This window comes from Oncorhynchus gorbuscha, linkage group LG18 (assembly GCF_021184085.1).
Source record: "Oncorhynchus gorbuscha isolate QuinsamMale2020 ecotype Even-year linkage group LG18, OgorEven_v1.0, whole genome shotgun sequence".
In the NCBI taxonomy this organism is placed as follows: Eukaryota; Metazoa; Chordata; class Actinopteri; order Salmoniformes; family Salmonidae; genus Oncorhynchus; species Oncorhynchus gorbuscha.
Window position 1 is genome coordinate 37,475,801 of NC_060190.1, and position 16,406 is coordinate 37,492,206.

Genomic DNA, 16,406 nt, shown 5'->3' on the forward strand with positions numbered 1-16,406 from the left:
TGATAAAGTACAGTGTGTGCAGATAAAGGATTGACCAAAGACCATGTGATCCTGATGGCATGCAGCCTTTGAAAACTTTGCCAGATTATAATTCAAACCCTATGCCCTGATATCAGACCTCTACTTTCCCTCATCCTTTTGATCCTTCTCCCCCCACTCTCTCTTGTTTTTGAAGAACATGTTTCCACCAAATGTTGCAGGCTGAACAGTTACTATAGGGTGTTGTGTCTGAGTGGAATGAGGAGAGGAGAAGAGAAAGGGAGATGAGAAAGAGGGAGAGAGGGAAGAGAAGGAGAGGAGAAAGAGGGAGAGAGGGAAGAGAAGGAGAAGAAAAAGAGGGAGAGAGGGAGAAGAGAAAGAGGGAGAGAGGGAGAGAAGGAGAGAGGGTGAGAAGGAGAGAGGAAAGAGAAGAAGAGGAAGAGGGAGAGGGAGAAGAGAAAGCCAGGAGAGAGGGACGAATATGGAGGATGTCTAAGGCCTGGGGTGTATGCCTCAGGAATGTATTTGGCAGTGGGTAAATACTGCAGGTAGCCTGAACACACACACACACACGCTCACGCCCATTCAGTGCCACATGCTCATCTGTGCAGACAGTGAACCACTACTACTGTCTACTGCTACTGTACATGGAACCACAGCTCAGGAATACTAACAACCACAAACCTGAACCCATAAAGAAGGTATGTGTGCTTTGTCGGTTTCCTTCATGTACATGTGGTGTTTGTGAATGTTTTTGTGAGTGTTAAGTGAGATTTAGTGGAAAATAAATGCGTTGATTAATATACTGGCAAATGTATAATTGCAGTTACTGCAGGCTATAAATGTCTGTATCTTATGTTGTTACTGACAGGCAGAATAATGTTGATGTGTATGACTGTGCTATAATCCAAACTGCCCCTACCTCAATGAGAGGTGTTTATCATGCGACTGTGAATTTGAATGTTACCATTCTGAAGTCCAGTTGACTTACAGTTTAAGGACACCCTGATGATGCAGTCTCTGTCATCTATGCGTGTGCATGCGTATTTTGGGTAATGTTTAGACATCATTCAATGGCAAAGTATCATTTCCTACTTTATTTACATATGTAATATCCGAGTAAAGACAGATATTTCTCTGTGTGTGATCCAGGTACAGAGCCAACAACCCCCAGTCCTGCCCTGACCTGTGTGACTGTCCTATCCAGTGGCCCTCAGCTCTGTACTGTGACCACAGAGACCTTGGAGAGCTGCCGGACAGCATGCTTTACAATACACAATACCTGTTCCTGCAGGTAATACACACCACATGCAAGCACATGCACAAAGGGGTCTGAGACACCTGTCTGAAAGACTGCCAGGCACCACACGGTTCCTATACAGGTGTCGGATCTTAATTTGAGCCAATAATCCTGCAGCAAGAGAACATTTAAATTATTATGTATATTAGAAGTCATGGACATTTTTTATAGGGGTTATATACATTTTTCGTTAGAGCAAATCAAATATGACATTATAAAGTGGAAATTACAGACTTTAGAAGCCTTATTAAACCTTGAATACACTGCTGTGCAGTAAAATTCTCAGCAACAAAATTAAGATCCTACATCTATAGGTAACACACAGTTTATGGGTGTGTGTTTTCTCAGGGCAACAACATCTCGTCCCTGCCCTCCTCCTCTCTCACCAACTCCTCAGGACTCCGCTGGCTCATCCTGGATGATAACCGTCTGCAGACAGACGGGCTGCAGACCTCCACGCTGCAGAACCTGACCCAGCTCCAATACCTGTTCCTCAACCACAATAAGCTGACTGTCGTGCCCTCTGGCCTGCCCAGGAGCCTGCGGCAGCTCCGACTGGCACACAACCTCATCACCAGCATCTCCCCAGGAACCTTCGGGAACTTACATAATCTTGCATTGCTGCTACTGCAGGGGAATAGGTTGAACGTGATTACAGAGACTGACTTCACAGGTAAGTGCCTTCGCTCTGCTTCCATTCTGAGATGTTATATTTTATGCCAGAACATATGACACCTTTTCTGACATATCTTAAAAATAACAGCCTCAAAGGTAACAGCTCTTAACATGCTTGTTCTGGTACCCTCTCTCCCATCCTCCCTCTCTCCCTCTCCCTCCACCTCTCCCTCCTCCCCCACCAGGCCTGGTGTCTCTTAACCTGTTGAGCCTGAGCGGGAACCTCTTCTCCTCCTTCCCCTCCCACCTTCCTCCCTCCATCCAGCAGCTCTACCTCTCCAACAACTCTCTGTCTGGCCTGGGGGAGGAAAGTCTACAGGGCTTCACTAATCTCAGGTAACACACACACGTACAGATGCAAGCATGCAAACACACACACACACACACACACACACACACACACACACACACACACACACACACACACACACACACACACACACACACACACACACACACACACACACACACACACACACACACACACACACACACACACACACACACACACACACACACACACACACACACACACACACACACATTATTTCAGTCTGATCTGCATCACACCTCTGATATTATCACAAATTGTGGTTATTTTGTTCTCTAATATTGAAAGTTGCTCTGGATAAGAATGTGGCTGTAATGTAAATGTAGTGTGTGTGTGTGTGTGTGTGTGTGTGTGTGTGTGTGTGTGTGTGTGTGTGTGTGTGTGTGTGTGTGTGTGTGTGTGTGTGTGTGTGTGTGTGTGTGTGTGTGTGTGTGTGTGTGTGTGTGTGTGTGTGTGTAGGTACCTGCGTCTGAGCCGCTGTGGTTTAGTGAGCCCTTCCCTCCACCCCCAATCCTTCAACCTGTCTTCCCTTGTGGAGCTGGATCTCTCTTACAACAAGCTGACAACCATCCCCCTGGTTCCCCTCACACTACAGTACCTGTACTTGGAGGCCAACCACATACAAGGTAAGACTACACATACACTCCCGTACACGCGCACGTGCACACATAGACAATCTAAGGAGTGGAGAAAACATCTGTGAGGGGTTGACCAGGGGAGTAAGATCCAGCCAGGTCACCCGTGAAACAAGTCAGTATTCGACGTCCATCCATGTCGAAGGACATAGGGAGATGATGTGGAAACCGGCCACTAGGGGCGTAAGCATCTTTTGTTCGAATCCGGCGATCAAAAGTTGTTTTGAGATTTTTGTTTTAAGCCTATCCCAAACCTTAAAACTTACCTTAACCATTAATTAATGGAGTTAATGCATGACCTCAAGATTTCGGAGTTAATGCTTCAACTTAACTTAAAATGTTGAGTTCATGCCTAAACTTAACCTTAAACACTTCAAAATTTGACATTTGGAACAACTGCAGAATTTGACGTTCGAGAAACATGGATGAACGTCTAATTCTGACATGAGACTTTGAGAGCTCGATGGTAAGATCAGCCAAATATCATGCTCTTTCCATCTCTCTCTGAGAAAAACAATCCTCGTGTTGTTCCTCCAAATATTTCCAAATGACGAAGCTGATCAAATTATGAACACTTGAATGCTTCTCTTGAACTGCAAATCAGCACATGAGAAGTGGATCTAACTTCCTGCCTCATCTTCAATAACAAACCTGTGAATCTCACAATTGGCCACTCGTTCGCTCAGCCGTGTCTCCTTGACAAAACACTGTTAGGATTCCTGGATTCCTGTTCTGGCTTGGATGTTTGGGCTACAGAGGGAGAGGGAAAGAGGGGGAGAGAGTGAGAGAGGGAGAGAGAATGACAAGAGAGAAAAACAGAGGTAGAGGTACAGTGCCTTCAGAAAGTATTCACAGTTTTTAGACATTTTACAAATTAATTAAAATAAATGGAAAGCTGAAATTACTTGAGTCAATAAGCATTCAAGCCCTTTGTTTAAAAAGTCAGATAATAAGCAGTGGTGTAAAGTACTTTAAAGTACTACTTAAGTAAAAAATACTTTGAAGTACTACTTAAGTCATTTTGTAGGGTTTCTGAACTTCACATTACTATTCACATTACTATTTATATTTTTGACAACGTTTACATTCACGTCACTACATTCCTAAAGAAAATTATGTAATTTTCACTCCATACATTTTCCCTGACACCCAAAAGTACTCGTTACATTTTGAATGCTTACCAGGACATTAAAGTTGTCTAATTCACACAGAACATCCCTGGTCATCCCTACTGCCTCTGATTTGGCGGACTCACTAAACACACATGCTTCATTTATAATGATGTCTGAGTGATGGAGTGTGCCCCTGGCTATCCATAATTTTAAAAATAAGAAAATTATGCTGTCCGGTTTGCTTTATATAAGGAATTCAAAATTATTATACTTTTACTTTTGATACTTAAGTATATTTTAGCAATTACATTTACTTTTGATACTTATCAAAATATACTTTTGATAAGTATATTTTAAACCAAGTAGTATACAAGTAGTATTTTACTGGGTGACTTTCACTTTCATTTTTTATTAACTTTTACTTTTACTCAAATATGACATTTGGGTACTTTTTCCACGACTGATAATAAGTTGCTTGACTAACTCTGTCCTCAATAATGGTTTTAAGAAGATGTTTAAATGACCATCCCTGTCTCTGTACCCCACACCAACAATTATCTGTAAGGTCCTTCAGTCAAGCAGTGAAGCACAATTTCAAAGACAAAGAACAGGGAGGTTTTCCAATGTCTTGCAAATAATGGCACCTATTGGTTGATGGCTAAAACATTTTAAAAACCAGAGAGTAAGGAGGTTTCCATTGACCCAGGTTTATGTGTAATGGAGACGGCAGATATAGGTGAGCATTTTCTAAAGATCAACAACATTTTTATCCATTCGACAGGGGTGGATTTTTCTTTTGGAAATCTTTCTTTATTGCGACAAATGATGATGGAAACTGTGTTTTTCGATTAAACGATGATTGCCGAATAATTTTGAAGATACGCGCGGCACGTGACGTCATCACAAGCTCCACTCCACATTTCATTCTAAAATGCCTGCTAAATCCATTTTTTTAACTATCAAAATAGTGTTTCTTTGCAGGATCCTTGTCCTGACTTTCAAGAATGGTTGAATTGCTTCAAATTGCTTTTCTGGTTGGCTGGATGCAAGTTTCAACATCCAATTATTTACTGTGCAAGTTTCATAATGGCACAGACCGTGGCAATATTGTGGCACATTATATTGCACACTAGTCTATTCTTGAATTCTATCCCATGCTGGCTTTCATCGGCTACCTGAGACACGAAACAGATAGATGGGAGGGAATACAGGCTGTTGCCAATTTATTAATGCGCAACTTGCCTAAATGGGTAGTGGAAACACTACAGTTTGATTCAACATCATTACGTCCAGCTGTGACGTTGTTACATCCAGCTGTTTATATCGACACAAGGTAGATACATGGAAATGCACCCTAGCAGGCATTTGTCACATCTATTTTCCATGCAAGCTTTCTAAATGTCGACAAAAAAATCAAGGGAGAGGTTCATGGAAACATACTGTATCTACTGAATGTCCCTTTGAGCATGGTGAAGTTATTATTGCACTCTGGAGGGTGTATTAATACACCCTGTCACTACAAAGATCCTTCCTAACTCAGTTTACGGAGAGGAGGAAAACCACCATGAGGCCAAACTATACACTGGAGTTACTTACCAAGGTGATATTGAATGTTCCTGAGTGGCCTAGTTACAGTTTTGACTTAACTCGGCTTGAAAATCAATGTCAAGACTTGAAAAAGTCTGTCTAGCAAAGATCAACAACCAACTTGACAGAGCTTGAAGATTTTTTAAAGATTGTACGATCCAGGTTTGCAAAGCTCTTAGAGACTTACACGGAACCCAAACCGGCTGCTCGCGTGCTCCATCGTGTGTAAATGTATTTTGTCCCAACCACGCTAAACGCAATCACGACACGCAGGTTAAAATATCAAAACAAAATCTCAACCAATTACATTAATTTGGGGACAGGTCAAAAAGCATTCAATATTTATGGCAATTTATCTAGCTAGCTTGCACTTGCTAGATAATTTGTCCTATTTAGCTTGATTGCTGTTGCTATCTAATTTGTCCTGGGACATAAACATTGAGTTGTTATTTTACCTGAAATGCACAAGGTCCTCTACTCCAAAAATTAATCCACACATAAAATGGTTAACCGAATCGTTTCTTTTCATCTCTCCTCCTTTCAGGCTTTTTCTTCTCTCGATTTTATATTGCGATTAGCAACTTTCATAAATTAGGTGCATTACCACCACCTACCTCATTCGTCTTTCAGTCACCCATGTGGGTATAACCGATGAGGAGATGGCACGCGGGTACCTGCTTCTATAAACCAGTGAGGAGATGGGAGTGGCAGGACTTGCAGCGCGATCTGCGTCACAATTAGAACTGACTTCTAAGCCCTTGGCAACGCAGACGCTCGTTGGTTACACAGATTACTCAGAAAGACAGCTTCCAAAGGTGATTCTAACATGTATTCACTCAAGAGGTTGAATACTCCTTTAATTAAGATATTTTAGTATTTTATTTTCCATTATTAACATTTTAAAAATGTTCTTCAACTTTGACATTACAGAGTATTTTTAAGTCAATCATTGACAAAAAATGGCACTTTGTAACACAACAAAATGTGGAAAAAGTCAAGGGTGTGAAAACTTTTTGTAGGCAACTGTAGAGGAACAGACAGAGAGGCGGGGTTAGAGACACAGAAATAAAAATACAGCGAGAAAGCAAGAGAAATAAAGATGGAGTGTGAGCTTGTTTTCCGCAAGGCTCTCCAGGAGACATGAGTCAGCACAATAACCTGGTATGTGTGTCTGGTCTGGTCTGACAGAGAGCTAAACACAAGACATTCACCGAGAGAAAAACACTCACCTCACTGTCTAGCATCCCGACAGCTAGCTACTGTTGTCTACCCTCTGCCAAATGTACCCTTCTGCCAATAGCTATAGGCAGGAACAGGAGGTAGAGAGGAGATTATGTTTTCTCTCCTCCTCTTTTTTAAGATAGGTGTAGCTGCTTTTTGGATTTGGCATCAACTACTGTAGCATGTTGTGGTTTCTGCTCCTAATAGAATAGGATACTGTAGCTGTATCCAGCTTCTGATCAGGCAAATACTCCTCATACAGTCTGCCATTTCAGGAACAATGATGGCAGTACACTCAAAATACTGTGACAACTCTAAATAGGAGGAACTGGGTTTAAATTATGTTCACATATTGTAAAAATATACTTTGTGAAGTAAGCGTATATGAGTGGGAATTCCATTACTGGGTATAGGGTGTGAGTGCATGTAAAAACCATTACTGTCCTCTGTTCTCTTTGTCCTCTATCATTTCTATCCTCTCTGTCCTCGCTCTGCTCTTTGTCCATTGCAGAGTTTAACATCTCTAGTTTCTGTCGGGAGGTGGGTCCTCTGTCGTACTCCAGGATGAGGATCCTTCGTCTGGACGGCAACAAGATGTCCTATCATCTACTACCACCTGAATGGGTCTACTGCCTCCGAGTCCTGCACCACATATACATCTAACCCTGACCTCGTACCTCTAACCCCCTGACCCTGCCACAACCTTGCTTTGAAGCTTACCTGGAAAGATTCTGTCAAGATTCCACAGGTCCGAACATTCAGAAATGAACACACAGACATGCACACAAGTATGTCCTTCAAACGCACATCCTTCAAACACACATCACTCAAGCCCACTCGGACGCACGTTTGGACACACACAAACACAAGCAAGCGCTTACATGCTCTTCAGAACAGATCTTCAATACTCAATACATTAATTTTTTTTGTTATTTTTTTTATCCTCCAGGAGTAGAGCTGAGGCTCATTTAATGTTGTTTTGCTAGTCTCACCGTAACCACTTCATCCTGTAACACAGTCTGATCAGTGTATGAAGCACATAGTCATTCAAATCATCCACAAACATCACCCACCAGGGCTTGTTAATACGTCACAGTACTGTAGAGTCAACTTGGAGTTGAACTGATCCAACACGCACATTGTATGCGTTTTGTTACTGTAAAGTTTTACAATATCGTCAATGTTTTGCTAAAAGGTCAAATGATGTGCTTTATCGGATGTATGACTGTAACGCATTCTTTTTGCATATGAACAGAACAATAAAAGTTACACCATTATCGATTCTTTTTACTGTGTTTTTACTAGTGACGTAGACATGAAATACTATCTGTTTCATATAACACAAAACCTTTGTCAATCCAGAGCGTTAGTCTCTATAAACCTAGATTGGTCTCATTAGTCTAGATCCTGTTCCTGTTTGCTCTATGGGTAGCTAGCGCTCGGTATGAGAGACACAACAACTATACCTTCACTATGAACACAGCCCATAACGGCCTGCTGTTATATTCATGGTAACATAAGGTTTGTTATTCCTGAATATCAGTTTCATAGACCTAGAAACCACACATAATATAACCCTATCCCTAGACACACATTAATAGAGGTATAGGTTACCCCATGAGTGGAATTTTAACATGCAGTGTTCCAATGACTTTACCATATCTCTGAACCTATAGGGGAAAGTGTGTGTGCGTGTGCATGTGCACGTGTGTGTACTAATGTCAATACCAACATTTTACCGGCGACATTGCACTTTGCAGACCCAGCCGTTCAGGGGGTATTACATCTGGACCAACAGCATACATGCAATGGAAACTGTGGCTGAGTGTATGTCTGTGTGACTGTGTGTGTGTGTCTGTGTCTCTAAGTGTGTTTATGGAAAGCCTGTGATAAATGGCTATATATGGATTTTTTTTAGGGCAGATGCCGATACCAATTTTTGGGGTTACATTTTCAGATCAAACAATACATTTGACTTTGTTTTTACCAATCTAACTACATACCAAAATAATAGTCACAATTGTATTTGAATGGTAAATATCTTAATAAACTGGGTAAATCAAGGTGGCTTCGGCCTACTCACAATACCGATGAATGCGTATTCAATAGGAGTGTGTGCATGCATTGAGTTATTGAGCATTTTTCCTGTTCAGTGGAGTCCATGGTGCTACAGATGACAAGCAATCAGTTGCCCTTCCATTTGGGACTTATATTAGCCTACTGATCAACAAAATGTGCATAGAAGGATCTATCATGGTCCACACACCAATGCAATCATGAAGAGGACCCAACATTCCCTCTTCCCCCTCAGGAGAATGAAAAGATTTGACATGGGCCCTCAGATCCTCAACAGGTTCTACGGCTGCACCATCTTGACTGGCTGCATCATTGCTTGGTATGGCTACTACTTGGCACCCGACCGCAAGGGGCTACAAAGTGTAGTGTGTACAGCCCAGTACATCACTGGGGCCAAGCTGCCTGCCATCCTGGAGCTCTGTATCAGTCACAGACTGTTCTCTCAGCTATCGCATGGCCATGAACAGCTTCTACCCACAAGCCATAAGACTGATAAATAGTTAGTTAAGTAGTTAACCAAATAGCTACCCGAACTATTTGCATCTACCATGTTGCACTAACGTTTTTGTCTCATCACACACACTGCTGTTACCCTTTAGTATCTGTCCCTTTATTCCTAGTTCTATGTATATATCTACCTCAATTACCTCGTACCCTCGTACATCGACTCGGTACTGGTACCCAAGTTATTGCTGCTATTGTGTATTTATTACTACGTGTTTAACTTTTCTATTATCTCTCCATTTTCTTTCCCTCTGCATTGTTGGGGAAGGGCCATAAGTAAGCATTTCACTGTTAGTCTACATCTTTGTCCTTTACGAAGTACAGTATATTATGAATACAATTATACTTTATTTGAAGCAACTTAATCTCTTCGTTCATAAAAGAGGTGCGCTGTCTCGTTAACACTTTAATCATTTTGCAGATCCAGACGCTCCTCTGTCACATACAACAGTTCGACAAGACAGAGAAAGTCATTTAACACGTTGAACATTTTGGAAGAAAATCAGCTTGCTTTGGGTTATGGTTTGCATATTATAACAAATCAAGTTTTAGGGTAGTAAACTGACATTAGCTTTAGCTGTAAGCTAGCCAGCTGAATGTAACATCTTTTGCTAGCTAACTAGCAAGCTACCAGGTATCTTTTTTTTGTAAATTGGTGTACCCTGTATAAGGACATTGTTTTGCCAAACAGTAAGTTAATGAACATTTTCAATATGTCTACATGCCATGTGTCATTATTCAAGTGTGCTTATTAAGCTAAATTACAGGGCCTTCAGAAAGTATTCATACCCCTTGACCTATTCCACATTTTGTCGTGTTACAGCCTGAATTCAAAATGGATAAAATGGATTATTTTTCACCCATCTACACACAATACCCCATAATGACAAAGTGAAAACATGTTTTAAGAAATATTTATAGATGTATTGAAAATTAAATACAGAAATATCTATTTTACATAAGAATTCAAACCCCTGAGTCAATACTTTGTAAAAGCACATTTGGCAGCAATTACAGCTGCGAGTCTTTTTGCAATGTCAAAGTTGAAGAAAAATGTCTACATTTAATTTTATTTATGGAAAATAAATCACTAATGTATCTTGATTAGATAAGTATTCAACCCCATGAGTCAATACATGTTAGAATCACATTTTGGCAGAGATTACAGCTGTGTTTTTGTTATAGAGCACCTCCTCCCAGCTGCCCACTGCACGGAAGCTAGGGAACATGGTCACCACTGATAAATCCATGATAAACGAACATTTCAAGAAGCATTTGTCAACGGCTGGCCATGCCTTCCTCCTGGCTACTCCAACCCCGGCCAACAGCTCTGCCCCCCCCCGCAGCTACTCGCCCAAGCCTCCCCAGCTTCTCCTTCACCCAAATCCAGACAGTAGATGTTCTGAAAGAGCTGCAAAACGTGGACCAATCACTGACCATTTCGAGTCCCACCGTACCTTCTCCGCTGTGCAATCCAGTTTCCGAGCCAGTCATGGTTGTACCTCAGCCATGCTCAAGGTACTAAATGATATCATAACCGCCATCGATAAAAGACAGTACTGTGCAGCCATCTTCATCGACCTGGCCAAGGCTTTCGACTCGTATTCTTATTGGCAGACTCAATAGCCTTGGTTTTTCTAATGACTGCCTAGCCTGATTCACCAACTACTTTGCAGACAGAGTTCAGTGTGTCAAATCGGAGGGCATGTTGTCTGAATCTCTGGCAGTCTCTGTGGGGGTACCACAGGGTTCAATTCTCAGGCCGACTCTTTTTTCTGTATATATCATTGATGTTGCTCTTGCTGCGGGCGATTCCCTGATCCACCTCTACGCAGACGACACCATTCTGTATACATCTGGCCCTTCCTTGGACACTGTGCTAACTAACCTTCAATTGAGCTTCAATGCCATACAACACTCCTTCCGTGGCCTGCAACTGCTCTTAAACGCTAGTAAATCCAAATACATGCTTTTCAACTGTTCGCTGCCCACACCCGCCCGCCAGACTAGCATCACCACCCTGAACGGTTCCAGCCAAGAATATATGGACAACTATAAATACCTAGGTGTCTGGCTAGACTGTAAACTCTCCTTCCAGACTCATATTAAACATCTCCAATCCAAAATCAAATCTAGAATCCTCTTTCTATTTCGCAACAAAGCCTCCTTCACTCACGCCGCCAAACTTACCCTATCAAAATTGACTATCCTACCGATCCTCGACTTCGGCGATGTCATATACAAAATAGCTTCCAACACTCTACTCAGCAAACTGGATGCAGTCTATCACAGTGCCATCCGCTTTGTTACCAAATCACCTTATACCACCCACCACTGGGACCTGTATGCTCTAGTCGGCTGGCCCTCGCTACATATTCGTTGCCAGACCCACTGGCTCCAGGTCATCTATAAGTCTATGCTAGGTAAAGCTCAGTTCCCTGGTCACGATAACAACACCCACCCATAGTGGGTACGTTCCAGCAGGTATATCTTACTTGTTATGCAGGTGAATGAGGACCCAAAAGCGACTTGGCGAAAACAGAGCTTTTTAATCCAGTAAAGTAACTTTACAATCAAAAGGCATAATACTACTCATAATGACGAGAACAGACTGGAGACTTGATCAAGAACTGCAGGTTGCCTCGGGAAGGCACTTGAACGTAGCAGACTCAGACACCTGCTCACCACGCAGCATCTGAGGGAAACACGACACGACAGGGCGATACATAGACACAGCACGGTGAACAATAGACAAGGATCCGACAGGGCAGGAACGGAAAACAAGGAGAGAAATAGGGACTCTAATCAGGGAAAAGGATCGGGAACAGGTGTGGGAAGACTAAATGATTGATTAGGGGAATAGGAACAGCTGGGAGCAGGAACGGAACGATAGAGAGAAGAGAGAGAGGAAGGGAGAGAGAAAAAGGGGAACGAACCTAAAAAGACCAGCAGGGGGAAAATGAACAGAGGGAAAAGCAAAATGACAAGACAATCTAAGACAAAACATGACAGTACCCCCCACTCACCGAGCGCCTCCTGGCGCACTCGAGGAGGAATCCTGGCGGCAACGGAGGAAATCATCAATAAGTGAACGGTCCAGCACGTCCCGAGACGGAACCCAACTCCTCTCCTCAGGACCGTAACCCTCCCAATCCACTAAGTATTGGTGACCCCGTCCCGAGAACGCATGTCCATGATCCTACGTACCTTGTAAATAGGTGCGCTCTCGACAAGGACGGGAGGGGGGAGGGAAGACGAACGGGGTGCGAAGAAAGGGCTTGACACAGGAGACATGGAAGACAGGATGGACGCGACGAAGATGTCGCGGAAGAAGCAGTCGCACAGCGACAGGATTGACGACCTGGGAGACACGGAACGGACCAATGAACCGCGGAGTCAACTTACGAGAAGCTGTCATAAGAGGAAGGTTGCGAGTGGAAAGCCACACTCTCTGGCCGCAACAATACCTTGGACTCTTAATCCTGCGTTTATTGGCGGCTCTCACAGTCTGTGCCCTGTAACGGCAAAGTGCAGACCTCACCCTCCTCCAGGTGCGCTCACAACGTTGGACAAACGCTTGAGCGGAGGGAACGCTGGACTCGGCAAGCTGGGATGAGAACAGAGGAGGCTGGTAACCCAGACTACTCTGAAACGGAGATAACCCGGTAGCAGACGAAGGAAGCGAGTTGTGAGCGTATTCTGCCCAGGGGAGCTGTTCTGCCCAAGACGCAGGGTTTCTGAAAGAAAGGCTGCGTAGTATGCGACCAATCGTCTGATTGGCCCTCTCTGCTTGACCGTTAGACTGGGGATGAAACCCGGAAGAGAGACTGACGGACGCACCAATCAAACGACAGAACTCCCTCCAAAACTGTGACGTGAATTGCGGGCCTCTGTCTGAAACGGCGTCTAACGGGAGGCCATGAATTCTGAACACATTCTCGATGATGATTTGTGCTGTCTCCTTAGCGGAAGGAAGTTTAGCGAGGGGAATGAAATGTGCCGCCTTAGAGAACCTATCGACAACCGTAAGAATCACAGTCTTCCCCGCAGACAAAGGCAGACCGGTAATGAAGTCTAGGCGATGTGAGACCATGGTCGAGAAGGAATGGGGAGCGGTCTGAGACGACCGGCAGGAGGAGAGTTACCCGACTTAGTCTGCGCGCAGTCCGAACAAGCAGCCACGAAACGGCGCGTGTCACGCTCCTGAGTCGGCCACCAAAAGCGCTGGCGAATAGACGCAAGAGTGCCTCGAACACCGGGATGACCAGCTAACTTGGCAGAGTGAGCCCACTGAAGAACAGCCAGACGAGTGGAAACAGGAACTAGGACAAGGAGGTTACTAGGACAACACGCCCATAAGGAAGAATCCCCGGGATCAGTACCACAGAAGAACAAACAGTGTGCGGTGTTTTTGCTACCCGGACGTGAGTGCTTGGTCTTTCAATTCCCCAGACTGTCAACCCGACAACACGCCCATAAGGAAGAATCCCCTCGGGATCAGTAGAAGCCACAGAAGAACTAAACAGACGGGATAAGGCATCAGGCTTGGTGTTTTTGCTACCCGGACGGTAAGAAATCACAAACTCGAAACGAGCGAAAAACAACGCCCAACGAGCTTGACGGGCATTAAGTCGTTTGGCAGAACGGATGTACTCAAGGTTCTTATGGTCTGTCCAAACGACAAAAGGAACGGTCGCCCCCCAACCACTGTCGCCATTCGCCTAGGGCTAAGCGGATGGCGAGCAGTTCGTGGTTACCCACATCATAGTTGCGCTCAGATGGCGACAGGCGATGAGAAAAATAAGCGCAAGGATGAACCTTATCGTCAGACTGGAAGCGCTGGGATAGAATGGCTCCCACGCCTACCTCTGAAGCGTCAACCTCGACAATGAATTGTCTAGTGACGTCAGGAGTAACGAGGATAGGAGCGGACGTAAAACGTTCTTTTAGAAGATCAAAAGCTCCCTGGGCGGAACCGGACCACTTAAAACACGTCTTGACAGAAGTAAGAGCTGTGAGAGGGGCAGCAACTTGACCGAAATTACGAATGAAATGCCGATAGAAATTAGCGAAACCTAAAAAGCGCTGCAACTCGACACGTGACCTTGGAACGGGCCAATCACTGACAGCTTGGACCTTAGCGGAATCCATCTGAATGCCTTCAGCGGAAATAACGGAACCGAGAAAAGTAACGGAGGAGACATGAAAAGAGCACTTCTCAGCCTTCACGTAGAGACAATTCTCTAAAGGCGCTGTAGAACACGTCGAACGTGCTGAACATGAATCTCGAGTGACGGTGAAAAAATCAGGATATCGTCAAGATAGACAAAAACAAAGATGTTCAGCATGTCTCTCAGAACATCATTAACTAATGCCTGAAAAACAGCTGGCGCATTGGCGAGACCAAACGGCAGAACCCGGTACTCAAAATGCCCTAACGGAGTGTTAAACGCCGTTTTCCACTCGTCCCCCTCTCTGATGCGCACGAGATGGTAAGCGTTACGAAGGTCCAACTTAGTAAAGCACCTGGCTCCCTGCAGAATCTCGAAGGCTGATGACATAAGGGGAAGCGGATAACGATTCTTAACCGTTATGTCATTCAGCCCTCGATAATCCACGCAGGGGCGCAGAGTACCGTCCTTCTTCTTAACAAAAAGAACCCCGCCCGGCCGGAGAGGAAGAAGGCACTATGGTACCGGCGTCAAGAGACACAGATAAATAATCCTGGAGAGCCTTACGTTCGGGAGCCGACAGAGAGTATAGTCTACCCCGAGGAGGAGTGGTCCCCGGAAGGAGATCAATACTACAATCATACGACCGGTGAGGAGGAAGGGAGTTGGCTCGGGACCGACTGAAGACCGTGCGCAGATCATGATATTCCTCCGGCACTCCTGTCAAATCGCCAGGTTCCTCCTGAGAAGTGGGGACAGAAGAAATGGGAGGGATGGCAGACATTAAACACTTCACATGACAAGAAACGTTCCAGGATAGGATAGAATTACTAGACCAATTAATAGAAGGATTATGACATACTAGCCAGGGATGACCCAAAACAACAGGTGTAAAAGGTGAACGAAAAATCAAAAAAGAAATAGTCTCACTGTGGTTACCAGATACTGTGAGAGTTAAAGGTAGTGTCTCAAATCTGATACTGGGAAGATGACTACCATCTAAGGCAAACATGGGCGTAGGCTTGTCTAACTGTCTGAAAGGAATGTCATGTTTCCGAGCCCATGCTTCGTCCATGAAACAACCCTCAGCCCCAGAGTCAATCAAGGCACTGCATGTAGCACCCGAACCGGTCCAGCGTAGATGGACCGACATAGTAGTACAGGATCTAGATGAAGAGACCTGAGTAGTAGCGCTCACCAGTAGCCCTCCGCTTACTGATGAGCTCTGGCCTTTTACTGGACATGAATTGACAAAATGTCCATCAAATCCGCAATAGAGGCACAGGCGGTTGGTGATCCTCCGTTCCCTCTCCTTGGTCGAGATGCGAATACCTCCCAGCTGCATGGGCTCAGTCTCTGAGCCAGAGGAGGGAGATGGTTGCGATGCGGAGCAGGGAAACACCGTTGACGCGAGCTCTCTTCCACGAGCTTGGTGACGAAGATCTACCCGTCGTTCTATGCGGATGGCGAGAGCAATCAAAGAGTCCACACTGGAAGGAACCTCCCGAGAGAGAATCTCATCTTTGACCACTGCGTGGAGTCCCTCCAGAAAACGAGCGAGCAGCGCCGGCTCGTTCCAGTCACTAGAGGCAGCAAGAGTGCGAAACTCTATAGAGTAATCCGTTATGGATCGATCACCTTGGCATAGGGAAGCCAGGGCCCTAGAAGCCTCCCCACCAAAAACTGAACGGTCAAAAACCCGAATCATCTCCTCTTTAAAGTTCTGGTAATTGTTAGAACAATCAGCCCTTGCCTCCCAGATAGCTGTGCCCCACTCTCGAGCCCGGCCAATAAGGAGTGAAATGACGTAAGCAA

The 16,406-nt window shown here is 44.4% G+C and overlaps 1 protein-coding gene across 1 annotated transcript in view; it reads left to right on the forward strand.

Moving 5' to 3' along the window:
• Positions 1-8,106, forward strand: part of zgc:113307 (uncharacterized protein LOC553753 homolog) — a 23,891-nt gene extending 15,785 nt beyond the window's left edge. The window contains exons 4-8 of the mRNA XM_046312932.1: positions 1,132-1,273; positions 1,628-1,952; positions 2,140-2,290; positions 2,745-2,911; positions 7,352-8,106. Coding sequence (XP_046168888.1) covers positions 1,132-1,273; positions 1,628-1,952; positions 2,140-2,290; positions 2,745-2,911; positions 7,352-7,503 — 937 coding nt within the window. The 3' untranslated portion in view covers positions 7,504-8,106. The remainder of the gene's footprint in view (positions 1-1,131; positions 1,274-1,627; positions 1,953-2,139; positions 2,291-2,744; positions 2,912-7,351) is intronic.
• Positions 8,107-16,406: the final 8,300 nt, after the last annotated feature.